Source organism: Archocentrus centrarchus, chromosome 13 (assembly GCF_007364275.1).
Source record: "Archocentrus centrarchus isolate MPI-CPG fArcCen1 chromosome 13, fArcCen1, whole genome shotgun sequence".
NCBI classification, from domain to species: domain Eukaryota; kingdom Metazoa; phylum Chordata; class Actinopteri; order Cichliformes; family Cichlidae; genus Archocentrus; species Archocentrus centrarchus.
The window spans coordinates 32,643,847-32,666,561 of NC_044358.1; the positions used below are offsets into that span (position 1 = coordinate 32,643,847).

Genomic DNA, 22,715 nt, shown 5'->3' on the forward strand with positions numbered 1-22,715 from the left:
ATCTAAAAACAGACCTGCAATAGAAAGATATTTAGGAGCACACGTGAATAAATAGCATTACAACATTAGGCCCCAGTTTTTCAATCAAAGGACAGATAACACAACAGCAGCAGCTTGTTACTGTAATCACCATTAAAACTTTACTGGGAAAAAGCTGGCAGTCCTTCACCAAACCTCTTGATCAACAAGCGCCAACATGAAGAAAAGAAAACTTTTTAGCTGCTCCTGTCCACCACCATTTGTTTTACATGGGGAAAATCTACAGTAAAGCTGCAGAAGTTAAAATCAAATATGCAGATGAACTGTTAACTTATTCTAAAAACAATGTTTAAATTAGGCAGCTTGCTAAAGGCTGATGGCAGCCATCCTATCGTGGTGATAGATGTTGCAATACCAAGTGACGGGAACATCAAGAAGAAGGAACACGAGAAGCTCGACATATACCAAGGGCTCAGAGAGCAGCTGGAAATGTTGTGGAAGATGAAGGTAACAGTGGTCCCCGTGGTAATCGGAACACTCGGGGCAGTGACCCCCAAACTGGAAGAGTGGCTCCAGCAGATTCCTGGAACAACATCCGAGATCTCTGTCCAGAAGAGCGCAATACTGGGAATAGCTAAGATACTGTGCAAGACCCTCAAGCTCCCAGGCCTCTGGTAGAGGACCCGAGCTATAAATACTCAAATAGCTGCAGTCCTGCTTACCCTGTAACCCTCTGGCAAAAGACCTCCCCTCTCTGGTCTTCTAATTTAAACTTACTTGTATGTCTCAAGAGTACAATGCTACAGCAACTGTGCATTTTAGACATTAATACATCATCATTAGTCACAATCTTCTACAATCATTTATCATAAAAATGCAAGTCAAACACACTTTTTTTCTCTTTTTCAAAATGTGCACTTCATCTTTATTATCGTTCATATTATGATTATTGGTGGTAGTGGGGTTATTGTTGTTGTTGCCACTGTTGCTAATTTGATTCAGGGAAAGGTGTTACTGTGTTGAATTATTAATTGCAAGTGTAGCTACAGCAACAGTAGTAGAGGGTGGTGCGCTGGGCTGGCCCAGTGAGCGCTGGACAGAGGATGTCCATGCTTTAATCCCGTCAGTGCTGTGTCCTCACTCACTGCAGACAGACACAAAGTGCTAGCTGATAAGGTAAGACATCACTAAAGCTTTTATAAACTGGTATTGGCGGATTTAATTCTTGCAGTCATTTATATTAATCTCTGCGTGAGCGCTTGTGTCCCCAGTGCGCGCATCAAACCAGCTGTGCGCGATTTTCACTCTGTAACCTTGCTTAGTCGGTGCCTTTTCAAAGTAATGCGGCTTCGCGCACCATACACACAACATGAACTGCGCGCGTGCAGTCGCTTGCAGTTTTTATATTCGCCAAAAGCTTTAGTGTTTGTGAATATCCGAGGATTAAAGACGCTTTTAAAGTGACACCCTGGCAGCGGCAATGATCCTCTCTCTCACTCTCTCTCGCTCTCTCTCTCGCCCACACACACACACATACACACACACACACACACACACACACACACACACATAGACACTATCTCTCTCTAATACACACACACACACACCACCCTTAGCTTTGTGACCTGAATGTAATTAAAACAAGCTGTCTTAGTTTGGCATGGTCGAAACAGAAAGATGTGCTTGATTGATTTCCGCAATATCCCGAATTCTCCTGAGTTTGTTTTCATACGATTTTTAATGTTAGTGCCCTACAAAGTGTTTTTCACACCAATATGAAAGAGTAAAAAACTACAGTTCAACCCGAAGTATTTTGAACACAATGTCTATTGTACTCAGAAGTATATATATATATATATATATATATACTGTATATATATATATATATATATATATATATATATATATATATATATATATATATATATATATATATATATATATAATCTGTGTCTCTTTCTTTCTTCCATTTTTTCTCTCCTCAGGATTTTTCATGGCTGCAGTCTCTCAGTGTGGACACTTTGTACTTTTTGTTATATTGTTTAATTTTCTGACATTATCACTTGCCACTCAAGATGATCTTGTAATCAATACTACCAATGGGAAAATTCGAGGGAAATTGGTTTCTGTGCTGGGTGCCGATGTTAGAGCATTTCTTGGAATTCCTTATGGAAAACCACCTGTTGGGAAATTAAGATTCAGAGCTCCAGAGCCAGTAGAGAGATGGGATGCTGTGAAGGATGCGATCCAGTTTCCAAATTCCTGCTACCAGATGCCTGATACAACCTTTCCTGGTAGGATGATATGAAATACTCAAAGGACTATACAAAGTCCAAAAATAGTTTTATATTTTTATTCTTAATATTTGATTGTTATTATTATATTGTGCACACAAGTTTGAACTAGTTGTTGTCTTGCACCACTTGTTTGATTAATAATTAATCTTTATTCATCTTTTATTATTTTAAGACATATCAGAAGGAGTGGCAGTCATATTACATAATCGCATGCATACTGTATGCCTACCCTTTCCCATCTACACCCAATGTTCAGTTTTAGTAGAGACAGAAGTAAATTTTGGACATAAGCCATAAACGTTTTGTCTAGAAAATAATAATACTAAAAATAGTTTTACGCTACTCTTACACATTCCTTAGCACACATACAGAAGTCAAAATTCAAAGGCCTGTCATCTTACTCAAGAGTTAATGGGGCTGAGTTATGATATATAACTATTTATAGCTACAGCCACCTGTCAGAGTTTGTTGGAAGACCGTTGCAACTAGTATGTAGTATAGATAGAGATACAGTATCAGGTTGCAAGTTCAAATGTCATAAGGAATTTGAACTTGCAAGGTACAATTATGCAGTCCCAATCAGGCTCAATGAAATTATATTATTATATATCTGGTGTTATGTAACAACATTCTTTTCAGGGTTCAAGGGTATAGAGATGTGGAACCCAAACACTCCTCTGAGTGAAGACTGTCTGTACCTAAATGTCTGGTCGCCACGTTTCAACAAGACCCAGCCCTCACCAGCTGCCCCTGTCCTTGTCTGGATTCATGGCGGTGGGTTTACCTCAGGAACATCATCCCTGGACATTTACGATGGGTGCTTCCTGAGTAAATCTGAAGGTGTTGTTGTGGTATCAATGAATTACAGGTAAAAAGTGGTATAAGCGGAAAATTTAAAAAATGCTAATAGTAAGCAGATATAGTTATTAGATGTAACTAGAAATGCTATATTAACAAGCAACAAAGCTGTTGATGTAACTGGAGCAAGGTTTCACCTTCATGAAGACCTTCATAAAAAATTATGAAACATAAAAATCTGTTTGATATTGTTTTAGAATAACAAGAGCAATCGATTTTGTGATTTATTTTAAGTCATACATTGTCAGCATTCTATTTTTTTTTTTCCTCAATGACAGAGTGGGAGCCTTTGGTTTCCTGTCTCTTCCTGACAACACAAATATCCGGGGCAATGCAGGCCTTTTGGACCAGCGTTTGGCTCTTAAATGGGTAGCAAATAATATTGCAGCTTTTGGAGGTGATCCTTCAAAGGTAAAATATTTTTATCCTATCCTACTAGCAAGATTTTGTACATGTTGAAACAAACAATAAAACAGGCAGTAGGGTTTTAATTTGGTGTTGTTTCCAGGTGACTCTGTTCGGAGAGAGTGCTGGCTCTGCATCTGTTGGTTTCCATCTGCTCTCACCCGGCAGCCAGGATCTTTTTCAAAGGGCTGTGATGCAGAGTGGCTCTCCTAATGCACCCTGGGCCACAGTCAGTCAAACTGAAGCATGGGACAGGTAGTGTGTGTCTTGCCTTGAGTCTTTGGTTATTTATATGTCACTTGGTTGGTTTAGACTGATATACTTCACAAACTACTCAACAGATTGTCAAAACGACAAGTCTGTTAACCACATGGCAGGTACTAAATTTAAAACTTATAAAATCTTAAAGGGCTTTCAGTAAGATTTCCAGAGGATCAGTCTTGATGACTTTTCCTTTAGCTCATCCAGCAGGTCAACATTTTCACTTACCTTGTGTAACAATACCAATACACTCATATTAATACTACCCTCCACATTTTGCTGTACTGTAAAACAAAGACACAACAATGGCTATGGCTACTTTTGAAGTGCTGGCTAGCTCACCAATGGTGTTTTTCATTGCAGCTTTATACTAACCAGGTATGGAGGTGTTTAGTTTTGTGCTTCAGGTCAATGGCAGCAGAGATCCCACACTGTTAAAAATATCCTACTAGAGTGAGGGGTTGGCTGCTGTCCCAGGCTACAGCTAAGTTTACAAGGATCTGCCAAATTTGAGTATACTTTGCAAACAGCAGTCTGTCTGCATATAGACAGGCTTAGCTTTAGCTTATTCTTAGAGATCAGAGTAACAAGCTCCTTGTGGCTATGTAATACATAGTGGTGAAAGGAAACAGATGAAAGACTGCTTGTTTAATCTTGTTGATTTGTAGGTGTGATAAAGAATTTTGATTGGCTTTTTACCCACGAAGGTTTTGATTGCAGTAAAAACAGTAATTTTTATTAACTTGAGAAGAACATTATCTCACACTCACAGTGGTATGCAACAGTTTGAGCACCCCTGATAATTTTCATGATTTTCCTTTATAAATCATTGGTTGTTCGGATCAGCAATTTCAGTTAAATATGTCATATAGCAGACAAACACAGTGATATTTGAGAAGTGAAATAAAGTTCATAGGATTTACAGAAAGTGTGCAATAATTATTTAAACAAAATTAGGCAGGTGCATAAGTTTGGGCACCCCAACAGAAAAATTACATCAATATTTAGTAGATCCTCCTTTTGCAGAAATAACAGCCTCTGAACGCTTCCTATAGCTTCCAATAAGATTCTGGATTCTGGATGAAGGTATTTTGGACCATTCTTCTTTACAAAATATCTCCAGTTCAGTCAGGTTTGATGGTTTCTGAGCATGGACAGCCCGCTTTAAATCACACCACAGATTTTCAATAATATTCAGATCTGGGGTCTGAGATGGCCATCCCAGAACGTTGTACTTGTTCCTCTGCATGAATGCCTTAGTAGATTTTGAGCAGTGTTTAGGGTCGTTGTGTTGTTGAAGTTTACAGCCCCGGTGGAACTTCAACTTTGTCACTGATTCTTGAACATTGTTCTCAAGAATCTGCTGATATTGACTGGAATCCATGTGATCCTTAACTTTAACAGGATTCCCAGTATCTGCACTGGCCACACAGCCCCACAGCATGATGGAACTGCCATCAAATTTTACTGTGGGTAAAAGTGTTTGTCTTGGAATGTTGTGTTCTTTTTCCGCCGTGCATACCGCCCCTTGTTATGTCCAGATAACTCAATTTTAGTTTCATCAGTACACAGCACCTTATTCCAAAATGAAGCTGGCTTGTCCAAATGTGCTTTAGCATACCTCAACGACTCTGTTTGTGGCGTGTGTGCAGAAAAGGCTTCTTTTGCATTACTCTCCCATACAGCCTCTCCTTGTGCAAAGTGCGCTGAATAGATGAACGGTGCACAGTGACATCATCTGCAGCAAGATGATGTTGTAAGTCTTTAGAGTTGGTCTGTGGGTTGCCTATGACTGTTCTCACCATCCTTCGCCTCTGCTTATCTGAGATTTTTCTTGGCCTGCAACTTCGGGCCTTAACTAGAACTGTGCCTGTGGTCTTCCACTTCCTCACTATGTTCCTCATAGTGGAAACTGACAGCTGAAATCTCTGAGATAGCTTTTTGGATCCTTCCCCTAAACCATGATGTTGAACAATTTTTGTCTTCAGGTCATTTGAGAGTTGTTTTGAGGCTCCCATGTTGCCCCTCTTCAGAGAAGATGCAAAGAGGAGAAACACTTGCAATTGTCACCTTAACCCTTTCTCATAATTGGATTCACCTGTGTATGTAGGTCAAGGGTCAATGAGCTTACAAAACAAATTTTGTGTTCCAATAATTAGTGTTAAAGGTATTCAAATCAATAAAATGACAAGGGTGCCCAAACTTATGCACCTGCCTAATTTTGTTTAAATAATTATTTCACACTTTCTGTAAATCATAAAATTTCATTTCACTTCTCAAATATCACCGTGTTCGTCTGCTATATGATAATTTTAACTGAAATTGCTGATCCGAACAACAAATGATTTATAAAGGAAAATCATGAAATTTATCAGGAGTGCCCAAACTTTTGCATACCAGTGTAAAGTTGGTTAACTTTCATCCATAGTGCAGTTTCTTTTGTTATCCATTTTATATACTGCATGTGCGTCAGATAGAGAGGAGAGGCTGCACTCATACATTACATCAGTGATAGTCATGTCATCTTTATGGTTGGAAAAAAATGTTTCTGTTTAATATTTACATGTTAACTGCATAGTGGAACTATTAATGTATATAACATTTAACATTTACAGTTCAAATTTTGGTATATAACTTGTTTTTATTTTAGTTGTATGTATTTATTTTATTTTTTGGGTGGGAGGGGTGATATGTTTTTATTAACACAGGTGAAGACAAAAAAAAAGGAATATGTGGAATACCGTTTTTTTTAATTAATAAAAACTATAAATGTAAGGCAAATGTAAAATGTCAGTTTGACTAGAATCATAAATGCTTAGGACAATTGACAAACAGCTTGTATTCATAATTACTATAAAAAGGTTTTAAAAGCAGATGTGTACATTTAGCTCAACAGAGTCTTCCTTATTCTTCTGTGACAATCATGTTATCCTGACAGTTATCCTTTTTGTTGAGGAACAATAAAATAAATTAATAAAACAATAAAATAATAAAATAACAATAAAACAGCTTTTCTGGTTTGGCTTTCTCTTATCTAGCAATTGAGAATGGATTCAGTTTGACTGACTGCACTAATAACAAAAAGTGCTTAAGACTGTTTGTATATTCCAAGTTAGTTACTGTATACTTTATATTGACAAAGATAGCCACTGTTACCACCATTGGTGCAGCCCCATTTTCTTAACCTGTTATCAAGGTAAGCTAGCTGTTTTTTGCTGTTGCTTTTTTTTTTTTTTTTGGGGGGGGGGGGGGGGGGGGTCTTGCTTGTTTGTTTTTCTCAGAGAGAGATATTTAAATGATGTATTTCAGGAGATACTTCATTGTGTTAGATTGTGTTACATGCAAGATCTTTATTCATTTGTTTATTATTATTATATTTTTTTTGGAATATATATTTTTTTGTATAAAACATGGATGTAGCCACCATGATGTCATCTACTGCTTTCTGAAGTCCTGTTTTGAAACCTCAAGATAAGCATTTTTGCTGTCGCCAACTAGTTATTTTGAAAGCAGGTGGCAGGGGCAGGTCTGACTGTGAAACCACATTGGCTAAAAACGTGTAAGTCACATGTTGTTGGCCAATGAGCATTCTGTTTTCTGAAACATAAAACATAAAATGACTAAGACTTACAAAATGTACTTAATTTTTTTGTTCAAAAAGAGTGACGGAGGTCCAGAGATCCATGTGGAAAGCCAACTTTCCATAGCCTTCCATAGGACTGGAAGTCTGTTTTACAATCACGCATATTACCCCATGGTGACCTTTAAGAAGAATGCAGATTTAATGCACTTAATCACTGACTTTACTTTTCAGTAAGCTAGGTTAATCTTTTATACTGTCTATGGGATTACATTGTACATCTACATATTCATTAAATGCTGTAAACCTAAATATTGTACCCTCTCAACCATGACGGGAAAGCACAGATTGTACACCCCGTAGAACCATTATGAGGTTGGCATTCATAATCTTAGACAAAATTTCAAGGGATATAACATTTAGCAAAATTCACATTTTGCTATGTAACTTGCTTTGGGGGACACAATTTCATCTGTTTTTCCTAACATGGGTGGAGAAGAAGAAAATATATACAATGACAATTTTTGATTTAAAAATAATGATAGAAATGAATGAGCAGTGTAAAAGTGTGATTAGAATCATAAATCCTTAAGACAAACAACAAATAGTTCATATTCATAAACTCCTAAAGCCACAGTGAAAGTTTATCTCTATAGATTTCTCTTTATTCTTTCACTGACTGCCTTGCTTTTTTCTTTTTCAATATTACAGGTCTCTTATACTGGCAAGATTATTGGAGTGTCCTACATCTGATCCAGTTCGTCTAGAAGCTTGTCTGCAGCAGGCTGATGTGAAAAAAATCGCAATGAAGCAATTTGATGTTCTCAAGCAGCCATTACTATTGGCCATTCCCTTTATCCCTCATGTTGACGGGGCATTCCTACCAGATGATGTTGAAGTGGGTATCCATATTTGCTTTTGTGCATTTGCTTGACTTTTTTTTCTTTAAGAATTATATTTGCACAATGTCAATCACTGAGTTCAAATGAGTGCAATTAATATTTAAAATTAGTTCAGTTCTGATTGCTTTAAGGAAAAATCACATGCAACCAGTCCACATGTTCTTGAAAAAAAAAGCAATTTTGTATGTAGAGTCATAGTAAAAAGAAAGTATGGCTTCTTTTGATTCTTAGGTTTTACTTTGTGCACAGGTCTGTTAGGGTCCCACCACAACATTTTGTTTCAATCAGGTTGAGGGCCAATGCAACATCTTGATTCTTTTCTTTTTCAGCCATTCTATTGTAGATTTGCTGCTGTGATTAGAATCATTGTCCTATTGTGTGGCCCTACTTTGGTCAAGTTAATCTAATCTAAATCAGCTAAATCTGTCTGATCAGACAGATGGCCTCACATTTTACTCTACCAACACCACTGGATCTCCCTTGGTCCTGTCTGTCCAAAGGGTATTGTTCTAGAAGTCCTGTGGCTTGTTCAGATTCAACTTTACAAAGCTAAGCTGTGCTACCATGTTGTTAGAGAGAAGATTTCAGCAGCTGGGATATGCGCCAGTCCCCCCACCCCTGCAACCTGAATTGGATAAGTGCAGGAAAATGTATGAAAGGATAGAATCTGTTGAGTGTTTTGTTAATGTGCTATCAGGACCCTTTACGTGTAACTGAGGTCTATAAAGTATGAGATGTTTTTGCAGTTTCTCTGATTGTTACAGTCTGACCTTGGGCTGAATTTGCTTTATGCTTGTGAATAATCATTCTCACTGTAGAAACATGGACCATTTTGTATATGCATTAAAATATATATAAGCATACATAAATTAATTTAGAAAGAAACTAACAAACACACATCGGGCATCACAATCACCAAACCACCTTCTCTCTTCCCCCTGCAGGTGCTTCTAAGTACTGGTAACTTTCCAAAGAAAGATGTGATGATTGGATTAAACAAGGATGAAGGGACCTACTTTGTTGTTTGTGGAGTGTCTGGATTTAATATCAGTGGTCAGAGTCTCATCACTAGGAATGAATTCCTAGCAGGAGTGGGGCTTGCAATGGACAAAGCGAGTGATGTCACAAGAGAAGCAGCCATTTTCCATTACACGGATTGGACAGATCAGAACAATGGGATGAAAAACCGTGACTCATTGAGTAGTCTGGTTGGAGATCAAGACTTCATTTGTCCAGTACTACAGTTCGCTCACAGGTAACAACCAATTCTCATTGGACTGACTTATTAGCTATAGGTAATAAACTCAAAATTAAATTATTAAAATCCCATAATGGGATTGATAATTGAGATAGATTTTTTTTCTGCAAGGTAAATTAGACAAGTTGAGATTTAACTCATGATCATAGGGACAGGTGAGAGCTTTTCTGGTAAGCACAAGAAAAATAATTATGGCTATATTAGTAGTATGTGCCTCTATGTATTTTCCTTGCTTGGTGATGCTACATATGTGTTTTAAACATCAATATTGAGGAGAATCCAAGCAACTTTTAAAACTGATTTCTACATTTTTGGAGCACTGCTAAAAAAGAAAAAAGAAAATTCAAAGAAAACTTGGAAAACCTGTCAGATTTCAATGGGGAAAAATCATGTTGGATATCTATACTGATATGGACTGGGTAACCTACAGATGGCTGAATTCAAAGGCCCCCTCGAAGTGAAAAAGTGATGCTAGGCCATTTTGATTAAATTTCATTGCAGCAATTCAAAATTGTACTCAGTAGTTTGTATGGCCCCCACATCCTTGTATGCGTGCCTGACAATGTTGGGGCATGCTCCTAATGAGACAATGTATGGTGTCCTGGGGGATCTCCTCCCAGATCTGGACCAGGGCATCACTGAGCTCCTGGACAGTGTGAGGTACAACCTGGCCTAGCCTGTAGACGTCTGTGTATCCCTCCATGGAGATGCCTCCGCAGACCATCACAGACCCACCAACAAACCGGTCATGCTGAATGATGTTACAGGCAGTATAACAGCTTCTCCAGACCCTTTCACGTCTGTCAGGCCCTTTCACATCCTCCGGCCCCCCTCATGAAGTCTGTTTCTGATTGTTTGGTCAGAGAATTCTCACCAGTAGCCTGCTGGAGGTCATTTTATAGGACTCTAGCACAAAGGAGCAAATACTGGTCCTACAATTGGGTTAAGGACCTTCTACAGCCCTGTTCAGCTCTCCAAGAGTAACTGCCTGTCTCCTGGAATCTCCTCCATGTTCTTGAGACTGTGCTGGGAGACACAGCAAACCTTCTGGTAATGGCACGAGTTGATGTGCCATCCTGGAGACGTTAGACTACCTGTGCAACCTATGTAGGGTCCAGGTATCCCCTCATGGTACCAGTAGTGACACTGACCCTAGTCAAATGCTAAACTAGTGAAAAAAAAAAAAAAAAAAAAAAAAAACAGAAAAAAAATGATGAGGAAAAACAAAATGTCAGTGACCTCCACCTGTCAAACCATTCCTGTTTTGGGGGTTATCTTATTGTTATCCCTGTAGTGCACCTGCTATTAATTTCATTAACACCAAAGCGGCTGAAACTGATTAACAACCCCTTTTGCTACTTAACTGACCAGATCAATATGCTAGAAGTTTAATTGACTTTGATGCTATGCTCTAATTAAAAAATGTTATTTAATTAAATTAAATATTGCCACAATTATTCTCTTGTTAGCCTTCACATGCATATGAACTCGAGTGACATCCCATTCTTAACACATAGGGTTTAATACAGGGGTCTCAAACTCCAGGCCTCGAGGACCAGTGTCCTGCAGGTTTTAGATGTGTCTCTGCTTCACCACACCTGAGTCAAATATAGAAGTCATTACCTGGACTCTGGAGAACTTGACTGCATACTGAGGAGGTAATTCAGCCATTTGATTCAGGTGTGTTGGATCAGGGACACATCTAAAAGCTGCAGGACACCGGCCCTCGAGGCCTGGAGTTTGAGACTCCTGGTTTAATATGATGTTGGCCCACCCTTTGTAGCTATAACAGCTTCAACTCTTCTGGGAAGGCTTCCCACAAGTTTTAGGAGTGTGTTTATGGGAATTTCTGACCATTCTCCAGAAGCACATTTGTGAGGTCAGGCACTCATGTTGGATGAGAAGGCCTGGCTCGCAGGCTCCAGCTGTTCTATCAGGTTGAGGTTAAGTCAAGTTCCACAGCAAACCCACTCATCCATGTTTTCATGGGCCTTGCTTTGTGCACTGGTTTACAGTTATGTTGGAACAGAAAGGGGCCATCCCCAAACTGTTCTCAAAGTTGAGAGAATGAAATTGTCTGAAATGTTTTGGTATGCTGAAGCATTAAGAATTCCTTTCACTCGAACTAAGGGCCTAAGCCCAATTCCTGAAAAACAACCCCACACCATAATCCCACCTCCACCAGACTTTACACTGTCAGACAAGTCAGACAAGTACCATTCTCCTGGCAACTGGCAAACCCAGACTTGTCCATTAAATTGCCACAAGCATGATTCGTCACTCCAGAGAACACATCACCACTACTCTAGGGTCCAGTGGCAGTGTGCTTTACACCACTGCATCTGATGCTTTGCATTGTGCTTGGTGATGCAAGGCTTGGATGCAGCTGCTCAGCCATGGAAAGCCATTCCACGAAGCTCTCTGCACACTGTTCTTGAGCTAATCTGAAGGCCACATGAAGTTTGGAGGTCTGTAGCAATTGACTCTGCAGAAAGTTGGCGACTTCTGCGACCTATGCGCTTCAGCATACACTGACTTTGCTCTGTAATTTTATGTGGCCTACCTCTTCATGGTTGAGTTGCTATTGTTCCCAATCACTTCCTCTTTGTTATAATCCCACTAACAGTTGCCCGTGGAATATTTAGCAGGGAGGAAATTTCACAACTGAACTTGTTGCACAGATGGCATCCTATCACAGTGCCACACTGGAATTCACTGAGCTCCTGACCATTCTTTCACAAATGTTTGTAGAAGCAGTCTGCGTGCCAAGGTGCTTGGTTTTATACACCTGTGGCCATGGAAGTGATTGGAACACCTGAATTCAATGATTTTGATGTGTGATTGAATACTTTTGGCAATATACTACCAAAAGGGGCTACAATGGTTTCTGTTGCATCATACAGATAGCACTAGAAAACATTATTGGATGGCAATCCAGCAGAGGCAGTGTGGTGTTTTGATGAGAAAAGTCTGTTCTGTCATAGATGTGAATGTTATTTAAAAGCACATCACCTACCAAACACTGATACAGGCTTCATAATCCCTGATGGCTGCAGGGTGATGCACCCTGTTATATTCCACTGCACTATTCTGGAAGGTTTCTGTAACATTGCAAATGCACAAATTCCTTCTTTTGCTGACATTGCCTTCAAATTTCTGAGCCCTCAATCCAGCTGACCATGTCTGGGATGTGCTGGAAATCCAAGCTCCATTGCAACATGTTAAAAACCCAGCAAGCAGCGACCTTGGCAATGTTTTTGATTTTGTTTTAAACAAGAATAAGACAAACAGGTACTGTGACCACCTTATAATCAGTTGTTCACGTTCAGAGTTCCCTCACAGACCAAACCATTCCAAGGTCACCAATCCTCTACAATGTAGCAGGCAAATAATAATTTCTCTGAAAGGCTAGTATTGCTGCACAAGTTTTCTCAGTTCTTTAGCCCAACAACATTGGATTTATTCCAAATTTCAGATATGCCACCCAAAATACTGTCTGTTTTCAGGTGACACTCTTTGCCTCTGTTTAACCTTTATGCAACATTACATTGTGATTAATATGCTTTTCCTTTTTTTTTTTGTCTTTTCTTTCTGTTGACCTTATTCCTTTATCAATTTTTTTTTGTGTGCTTGTCTTCATGCCTTAGCCAGTGTGTTGTTGTTGTTCAGTACATGAGCTGTTTTTCCACAGTATTTCTATATAACTGACTCTATAGATGAGTAAAAATGACAGATTATGCCTAGGATTTTTAAAGTGTGACCCTTGGTAACTTTTTGTGCTTCGTGCAAGAAGAGAAATAATGTACAATGGTACATGTCCTTAATCCACTCCCTGTAACACTATGATATAGAAGAATAGCAGAGCAAGACTCAGTACAACTCTTTTGTTCTAGCTATTATAGCAAACTAAATAATCCTAACACTGACGTTTCAAAAAAATGCAACCTCACTAATGGTTGAAAACTATAAACGAGCATAAAAATGACAATTACCAACACCAGTAATGTTAATGTGTGCATTTTTCTTGTGAGGCCCTGAATTACAGTTAGATACTTTAGTGATCCCAAAGGAAATTAGGGCAATATCACTACATGTTTGTTTCCTAAATTTGTGAGACCATTTTCTTTTATTTTTTACTGTTATGTTTCATCCACCTTGAGCTAACCTATTGCAATGCAAAAATATATCTGTGTTATTTATACTTTGCAGGCTCTCTCAGCATGGTGGAAAGCCTTTCGTATATTTATTTGATCACCGCTCATCAGTCAATCCTTGGCCAGAGTGGATGGGCGCTATGCATGGCTATGAGATAGAATTTGTATTCGGAGTGCCTCTGAATGTATCTCTGGGATACACAAAGCAGGAAGTTAATATGACCAAGAAGTTTATGAAACACTGGGCCAACTTTGCTCGAACAGGGTAAACATAACCAGTTGGTCAAGCACTCACTTAACCTGTGTGACTCTTATGGCCCTTGAAACTGCCTATATTTATTTATTTATTTATTTATTTATTTTCAGAAATCCAGGCCTTGAAGGAGCTAAGTGGCCTATGTTTACTATTGAACAGCAGAAGTATGTTACACTGAACTACAACCATCCAGAAGAAAAGATGATGATGAGAGCTAAAGAATGTCAGCTCTGGAACGAATTTATCCCAAAAGTACAAAATGTGTCAGGTTAGACACAAAAATACCCACCACCACACATGCACACACACAGAAACATCACTCTATATGCAGTACACCTTCTTTAAACTTGGCAGATCTTCAAATTTGGTAAATACAACCTCAGATAAACTATAAAACATGACATATTATACTGTGTCAGTGTCTGAAAAAGTAAGTACACCCTTTCTGCTTTCATAGGAATTAAGAGGGTAAGTAGCAGCCAGGTGCTGCTAATAAAATGCACTTGATTAACTGATCATCAGCAAGTGTGAGCACATGCTGAATACGAAAGCTGAAAGTTTGGCACTTTGTTGGTCTGGAGCTTTCAGAGGAAATACATCAGCAATTGTATTTCCTCTTTAGAGAATCAGTTGTTGCTGGGTTATATGGGTATTTCCAAAGAATGTGAAGCCCTTTGTTTTGCAGTGACACAAGTGGTAAATGGACTGGTTCTTAAATAGTGTTTTTCTACTCTACTTTGAGCACTCAACATGCCTTATTCACCCAAGCACAATCTTTCTACAGCTAAGTGCTTTCTATGTAATATTCTCACATATTTATACTTCGATGGAGTGCAATGCAGGGTTCAGTATCTTGCTCAAGGATACTTTGGCATGCAGACTGGAGCACCCAGGCATCAAACACCAACCTTCCGATTAGTAGGTGACCTGTGTTATGGAAATTTATTTATCAAATGAGAGAGACAAGATTCCGTTACATAGTTTATTGCTCGTAGGAGGAGAAGTCACATACACACCTCAAGGAATGTATATGAGTTCTGAATCTTGCATAGAAACACAATGTACTTATACCCTTTTCACCCCCTGTTCTCCCCCTCCTTAACCCACCAATAAAGAAGAGGAAATCCTCTTACATTTCCCTACATAAAAGAAACTAACCAGAAGGAAAATAAAACTAACAAATGTAACCCCATTAAAAGAAAAGGTCCTGAGAGAGGAAGGATGTGTGTAGGTTACAGATAAGGCATCTGGTTTTTACAACCTACGGTCACTCTATGGTCAACCACTCCCTAGTTGAACAACATATAAAATTTTCCATCACACCTGTTCTACATCCTGAGCTACAGCCACCCCCAAGTGGAAAACATTCAAGAAAGTTGCCAAGTTTCCCAGGAGTAGACATGCCAGCAAATTCACCCTAAGGTCAAACTGTGCAATGCTCAGAGAAATTGCAAAAAAAAAAACAAACAAAAAAAAACACAGCTAAACTCTACTTGCAGACTCTACAGGCCTCAGTTATCATGTTAAATGTTAAAGTTCACGAATGTTCAAAAAAATGGCAGCATGGCATTGGTTTGCAAAGTTGCATCTGAACAAATCCCAAGACATCTGGAACAAATCGCAAGACATGTGAGACCAGTCATTGACTCAACCATGAAATCTCAAAGTATTCTAGAATAAAATGTGAGGCCATCTGTCCAACACCTAAAACTTTATCAAAATTGGGTCATACAACAGGACAATGATCTCAAGCACAGCAGCAAATCTACAAAAGAATGAAGGAAAAAGAAATGAATCAAGGTGTTGCAATGGCCCAGTCTGCAAACCCTCATAAACTGAAGCAAGATTGTAAAGAAGAGTGAAAAACGTTTTTCACACCCTGCTTCTGCATTTTGACTTAGTTTTTGTTAAATAAATAATGACGCAATATAATATGCCCTGTTCTTGTTCATCTCATGTTGTTTAACTAACTAACTTTAACATTTTGTGAGGACTATATATATATATTATTATTATTATTATTATTATATCCTGATATGTAAAACTTTTGAACTGACTGAGGGTGTACACGCTTTTTCCATCACTGCAGCTATCTGCAGTGAGAAGCATTGCATCATGCTCTGCCAGGGAGGTGTTCTGCCTTGTTTAGCTTGTGTAGGAGATTTGTATGCTGTCTTGCTCCCCCTGTGCTTCACCTTAGTTTTGGAGGTTTAAGTGGGAGGAGAGGCGGGTCACTCATCACTTCACTGAACAATGATCCTGCAGAGGGTGAATAATACTCATATCTCCAGAATTACACTTAGTGTGTAATCATACGCCACATATGTGTCCTTGCAGCCGCTGTCACTTGGTGTTGGCTCTCACTGCGGTATTGTATCACTTCCTGTTCCTGTTTCGGAGCACAGTGTTTTGCTGTCTGTTAGCTGTTATATCTGTATAACTCGATTTATCTGAATAATAACATATTTTAGTGTAATCTTCACCTACTTTAAATAGCATACTCTTTGCTGAATCACCTGTATTCACATTACTCACTTTATTTGTTTTTAGAAATTCGCTAGCTTAGCTCAGCTAGTAGCTTAGCCCTTAGCCGACTCACTACCAGCATGGCTTCTTCTCCTGTCTCTCCTGCACTTTCCTGCTCTGGGTGTCACATGTTTAGTTACTCCTCGGCCTCCTTTAGCAGTAACGGTACTTGTAATAAATGTAGTCTGTTTGTAGCTCTGGAGGCCAGGCTTTCTGAACTGGAGACTCGGCTCCGCACCCTGGAAAAACCTACATCTAGCCAGGCCCCTGTAGCGGGTGCGGACCATGGTAGCTTAGCCGCCGTTAGCTCCCCCCCAGCAGATCCCGAGCAGCAGGGAAAACAGGCCAGCTGGGTGACGGTGAGGAGGAAGCGTAGTCCTAAGCAGAAGCCCCGGGTACACCACCAACCTGTTCACGTCTCTAACCGTTTTTCTCCACTCGGCGACACACCCGCCGAGGAACAAACTCTGGTTATTGGTGACTCTGTTTTGAGAAACGTGAAGCTAGAGACACCGGCGACCATAGTCAAATGTCTTCCAGGGGCCAGAGCAGGCGACATTCATGGAAATTTGAAACTGCTGGCTAAGGCTAATCGTAGATTTGGTAAGATCATTATTCACGTCGGCAGTAATGACACCCGGTTACGCCAATCGGAGGTCACTAAAATTAATATTGACTCGGTGTGTAACTTTGCTAAAACGATGTCGGACTCTGTAGTTTTCTCTGGGCCCCTCCCCAATCAGACCAGGAGCGACATGTTTAGCCGCATGTTCTCCTTGAATCGCTGGCTGTCTGAGTGGTGTCCAAAAAATGACGTGGGCTTCATAGATAATTGGCAAAGTTTCTGGGGAAAACCTGGTCTTGTTAGGAGAGACGGCATCCATCCCACTTTGGATGGAGCAGCTCTCATTTCTAGAAATCTGGCCAAATTTATTAACCCTCCTAAAAACTGACTACCCAGGGTTGAGACCAGGAAGCAGAGTTGCAGTCTTACACGCCTCTCTGCAGCTTCTCTCCTCCTGCCATCCCCCCAAAACCCCATCCCCATAGAGTCGGTGCCTGCTCCCAGACCACCAAAAACCAAAGCTAAAATCAGCAAAAAGCTATTTAAGCATAAAAATTCAAAAACAATAAATAATACAGCTTCATCAACTGCACCAAAAAATAAAACAATTAAATGTGGATTATTAAACATTAGGTCTCTCTCTTCCAAGTCCCTATTAGTAAATGATTTAATAATTGATCAACGTATTGATTTATTCTGCCTTACAGAAACCTGGTTACAGCAGGATGAATATGTTAGTTTAAATGAATCAACACCCCTGAGTCACAGTAACTGTCAGAATGCTCGAAGCACAGGTCGAGGAGGAGGATTAGCTGCAATCTTCAATTCCAGTTTATTAATTAATCAAAGACCCAGACAAAGTTTTCATTCTTTTGAAAGCCTGACTCTTAGTCTTGTCCATCCTAATTGGGAAAATCAAAAACCTGTTTTATTTGTTATTATCTATCGCCCACCTGGTCCCTACTCAGAGTTTCTGTCTGATTTCTCAGACTTTTTATCTGATTTAGTGCTCAGTTCAGATAAAATAATTATAGTGGGTGATTTTAACATCCATGTAGATGCTGAGAATGACAGCCTCAACACTGCATTTAATCTATTGTTAGATTCAATTGGCTTCTCTCAAAATGTAAAGGAGCCCACCCACCACTTTAATCATACTCTGGATCTTGTCCTGACATATGGCATAGAAACTGAAGACTTAACAGTATTCCCTGAAAGCCCCCTCCTGTCTGATCATTTCTTAGTAACATTTACATTTACTTTAATGGATTACACAGCAGCGGGGAATAAGTTTTATTACAGTAGAAGTCTTTCTGAAAGTGCTGTAACTAAGTTTAAGGATCTAATTCCTTCATTGTTATGCTCTTCAGTGCCATGTGCCAACACAGTGCAGAGCAGCTACCTAAACTCTGCTCCCAGTGAGGTCGATTATCTCGTCAATAATTTTACATCCTCACTGCGTATAACTTTGGATACTGTGGCTCCTCTGAAAAGGAAAGCTTCAAATCAGAAGTGCCTGACTCCGTGGTATAATTCACAAACGCACAGCTTAAAGCAGATAACCCGAAAGCTGGAGAGGGAATGGCGTCTCACTAAATTAGAAGATGCTCATTTAGCCTGGAAAAAAAGTTTGTTGCTCTATAAAAAAGCCCTCCGTAAAGCTAGGACATCTTACTATTCATCATTAATTGAAGAAAATAAGAACAACCCCAGGTTTCTTTTCAGCACTGTAGCCAGGCTGACAAAGAGTCAGAGCTCTGTAGAGCCGAGTATTCCTTTCACGTTAACTAGTAGTGACTTCATGGATTTCTTTACAAATAAAATTTTAGACATTAGAGAAAAAATTATTCATAACCATCTCAAAGATTATTCTTCATGTTCGGCTGCTTTCAGCACTGCTGGTATTTGTTTAGACTCTTTTGCTCCAGTTGATCTTTCAGAGTTAACTTCAATAGTTACTTCCTCCAAACCAGCAACATGTTTGTTAGATCCCATTCCTACTAGACTGTTCAAAGAAGTCTTTCCAATTATTGATGCTTCAATCTTAAAAATGATCAATCAGTCTTTATTAGTTGGCTATGTACCACAGACCTTCAAGGTGGCTGTAATTAAACCTCTGCTTAAAAAGCCATCACTTGACCCAGTTGTCTTAGCTAATTATAGGCCAATCTCCAACCTTCCTTTTCTCTCAAAGATTCTTGAAAGAGTAGTTGTAAAACAGCTAACTGATCATCTGCAGAGGAACGGTTTATTTGAAGAGTTTCAGTCAGGTTTCAGAATTCATCACAGTACAGAAACAGCATTAGTGAAGGTTACAAATGATCTTCTTAGAGCCTCTGACAGTGGACTCATCTCTGTTCTTGTCCTGTTGGACCTCAGTGCAGCTTTTGATACTGTTGACCATAACATTCTATTACAGAGATTAGAGCATACTATAGGTATTAAAGGTACTGCACTGCAGTGGTTTGAATCATATTTATCTCATAGACTCCAATTTGTTCATGTAAATGGGGAGTCTTCTTCACACACTAAGGTTAATTATGGAGTTCCACAGGGTTCTGTGCTAGGACCAATTTTATTTACATTATACATGCTTCCCTTAGGCAGTATTATTAGAAAGCACTGCATCAATTTTCATTGTTATGCAGATGATACTCAGCTTTACCTATCAATGAAGCCAGATGACACACATCAATTAGTTAAACTGCAGGAATGTCTTAAAGACATTAAGGCCTGGATGACCTCTAATTTCCTGCTTCTAAATTCAGATAAAACTGAAATTCTTGTTCTCGGCCCCACAAATCTTAGAAACATGGTGTCTAACCAGATACTTACTATGGATGGCATTACTTTGGCCTCCAGTAACACTGTGAGAAATCTTGGAGTCATTTTTGACCAGGATATGTCCTTCAATGCACATATTAAACAAATATGTAGGACCGCTTTTTTGCATTTGCGCAATATTTCTAAAATTAGAAACATCCTTTCTCAGAGTGATGCTGAAAAGCTCATTCATGCATTTATTACTTCTAGGCTGGATTATTGTAATTCATTATTATCAGGCTGTCCTAAAAGCTTCCTGAAAAGCCTTCAGCTGATCCAAAATGCTGCAGCTAGAGTCCTGACAGGGACTAGAAAGAGAGAGCATATTTCTCCCATATTGGCTTCTCTTCATTGGCTCCCTGTTAAATCTAGAATAGAATTTAAAATTCTTCTCCTCACATACAAGGTCTTGAATAATCAGGCACCATCTTATCTCAAAGACCTCATAGTACCATATCACCCCAACAGAGCACTTCGCTCTCAGACTGCTGGCTTACTTGTGGTTCCTCGGATACTTAAGAGTAGAATGGGAGGCAGAGCCTTCAGCTTTCAGGCGCCTCTTCTGTGGAACCAGCTTCCAGCTTGGATTCGGGAGACAGACACCCTCTCTATTTTTAAGATTAGGCTTAAAACTTTCCTTTATGATAAAGCTTATAGTTAGGGCTGGATCAGGTGACCCTGAACCATCCCTTAGTTATGCTGCTATAGGCCTAGTCTGCTGGGGGGTTCACATAATGCACTGTTTCTCATTCACCTTATTTACGTTGTTTATACTCCACTCTGCATTTAATCATTAATTGATATTAATCTCTGGCTCTCTTCCACAGCATGTCTTTCTCTCCCCTCAGCCCAACCGGTCGCGGCAGATGACTGCCCCTCCCTGAGCCTGGTTCTGCTGGAGGTTTCTTCCTGTTAAAAGGGAGTTTTTCCTTTCCACTGTCGCCAAGTGCTTGCTCATAGGGGGTCGTTTTGACTGTTGGGTTTTTTCTGTATTATTGTAGGGTCTTTACCCACAATACAAAGCGCCTTGAGGCGACAGTTTGTTGTGATTTGGCGCTATATAAATAAAATTGAATTGAATTGAATAGCAGATGCTGTTTTGATCAGACAAAATGTTACACTTTAAAATAAATTTTATTGAAAAATTACATGACAGAAAGCAAAGGAAACATTTAACTATACACATAGATTTATGCACACACACGTCAAGTAAAGGTGAGTGATCCTTTGTGAAATAACATAATAATGTCCTTGTGCTTTTTTTCTCCACAGATAAGCTGGTGTCTTGTTCTAATACAAGTGGGATTATACTCCGCTGTAATTACTTCTTACTGCTCATTTTATTGGTTATACCTTTAACCTACTGACGGACTGAAGATTCCTGCATTCTACAAAGGCGCCCTATTTATGTAAAATTATCAGACAGAAAGGAGATGCAAAATTAAATTGAATTGAATCTTTCTATGTCTAAATTTAACTTCAGTCTTCAGTATTCGCTATGATAGGGAGCACATTATTAATCAGGTTGACATACACAGATGCAGCTTATGTCTGTGCCTCAGTCTTCTGTGCCAAGACACTGCACCACTAATGTTTTGTTTATTGTTAATCCACCTGCACATAACATGCTATAAATAACGTAAAAATATTCACAAGGATAGTTTGCATGTCAGGCCTGGATTACTCTCTGAGTTACACCCAGTAGCATGCCTAATTCAATTCTAATTCATGCCTAATTCAAGTTGTTTAATACTTACAGATAGATTTGCTTTTTCTAAAGCAATAGAAACACAGTCATTATAATATTAATGGTTCTTTTTCATTTTCACTGTATTTGACTCAACATGTATTCCTGTTTTAATTATGCAACATTTTTCTTGTTTACTGTTTCTTATTAGAACCACTGTCTGCATGTATTGTTGTATTTACCTCAAGAGAGGCAGTGACCCCTCAGTAGCTTAATTATGTTAATAAAGGTTGCATCATTATGAAAGAAACATTCCCAAGATTTCTGACATGTAACATTTCACATAAAAATGTATGTATTGTATGGATATTTGCAAATTCACCAAAGACTTCTTATTTTTTTTTGGTTAATTTGCCCCAGTGGTAACATTTATAAATTTAAACAACAATTGTGTGCAAAAATGTCATCATTGGGTATGAACAGGATGAAGGTGTCAACATTCTCTGGTTTTGCAATTTTTGACTGCTTTAAAACTAGCTGCATAAGTTGAGGAATGACCTTTTTATTAGTTTCAAAGAGACATGATGGGTACTTCCCAAAATCTGACCTGTGTAGGGCCATCTGCTTCGTGTCCTCAGCACGAATGAGGAGGACACTGTTAACTGAATAATTAAATTGAGCTGGCACTGCAACAACTTAGCTGCAATGTGGGTGATTAAGTTTGGATTTCTAAACTGTATGAATTAATGTAACTTATAGTTGAAGTGTGTCTGTAGAATTCAGCTGAGGGGGCACAATGACTCTATGGGTGGGACTGGCCCCCAGGGCCCATCCACAACATCTGAGTTACTTATGTCTCAAGAGTACAATGCTACAGCAAAGGTGCATCTTACACATTAACATATCAGCACTATTCACAATTCAATAAAAATAACTACTAAAATAATTTATCATAATATTATAAATCATTCACACATTTTGTTCTTAAAAACTTGCATTTTATACCAGGGTTCCAACTACCCTGTGAAGTCTAACTTTCTTAAAAGTAATTTTAATTTAAATTTCTTTAATTTTTACTTCAAAAAAAGTTGTTTCCTATTTTTTTTTAAGTTGGTTAATTGGCTATACTTTAGTAATGACTTCAAGAAAAGTATGTCTCTTGCC

The 22,715-nt window shown here is 38.9% G+C and overlaps 1 protein-coding gene across 2 annotated transcripts; it reads left to right on the top strand.

The window, feature by feature from the left end:
* Positions 1-1,074: 1,074 nt before the first annotated feature.
* On the top strand, positions 1,075-21,913 carry LOC115790673 (acetylcholinesterase). 2 transcript variants are annotated; one of them, XM_030744547.1, is made up of 10 exons: positions 1,075-1,155; positions 1,965-2,273; positions 2,916-3,144; positions 3,413-3,545; positions 3,643-3,794; positions 8,092-8,278; positions 9,227-9,537; positions 13,750-13,959; positions 14,061-14,218; positions 21,137-21,912. In XM_030744547.1, exons 2-10 carry the CDS (start codon positions 1,973-1,975, stop codon positions 21,229-21,231), a joined length of 1,776 nt encoding a protein of 591 aa, XP_030600407.1. In that variant the 5' UTR covers positions 1,075-1,155; positions 1,965-1,972; the 3' UTR covers positions 21,232-21,912. The 2 variants fall into 2 exon arrangements, with proteins under 2 accessions (XP_030600407.1, XP_030600408.1); XM_030744548.1 differs by lacking the exon at positions 13,750-13,959 and having other exon boundaries at positions 21,137-21,913.
* Positions 21,914-22,715: the final 802 nt, after the last annotated feature.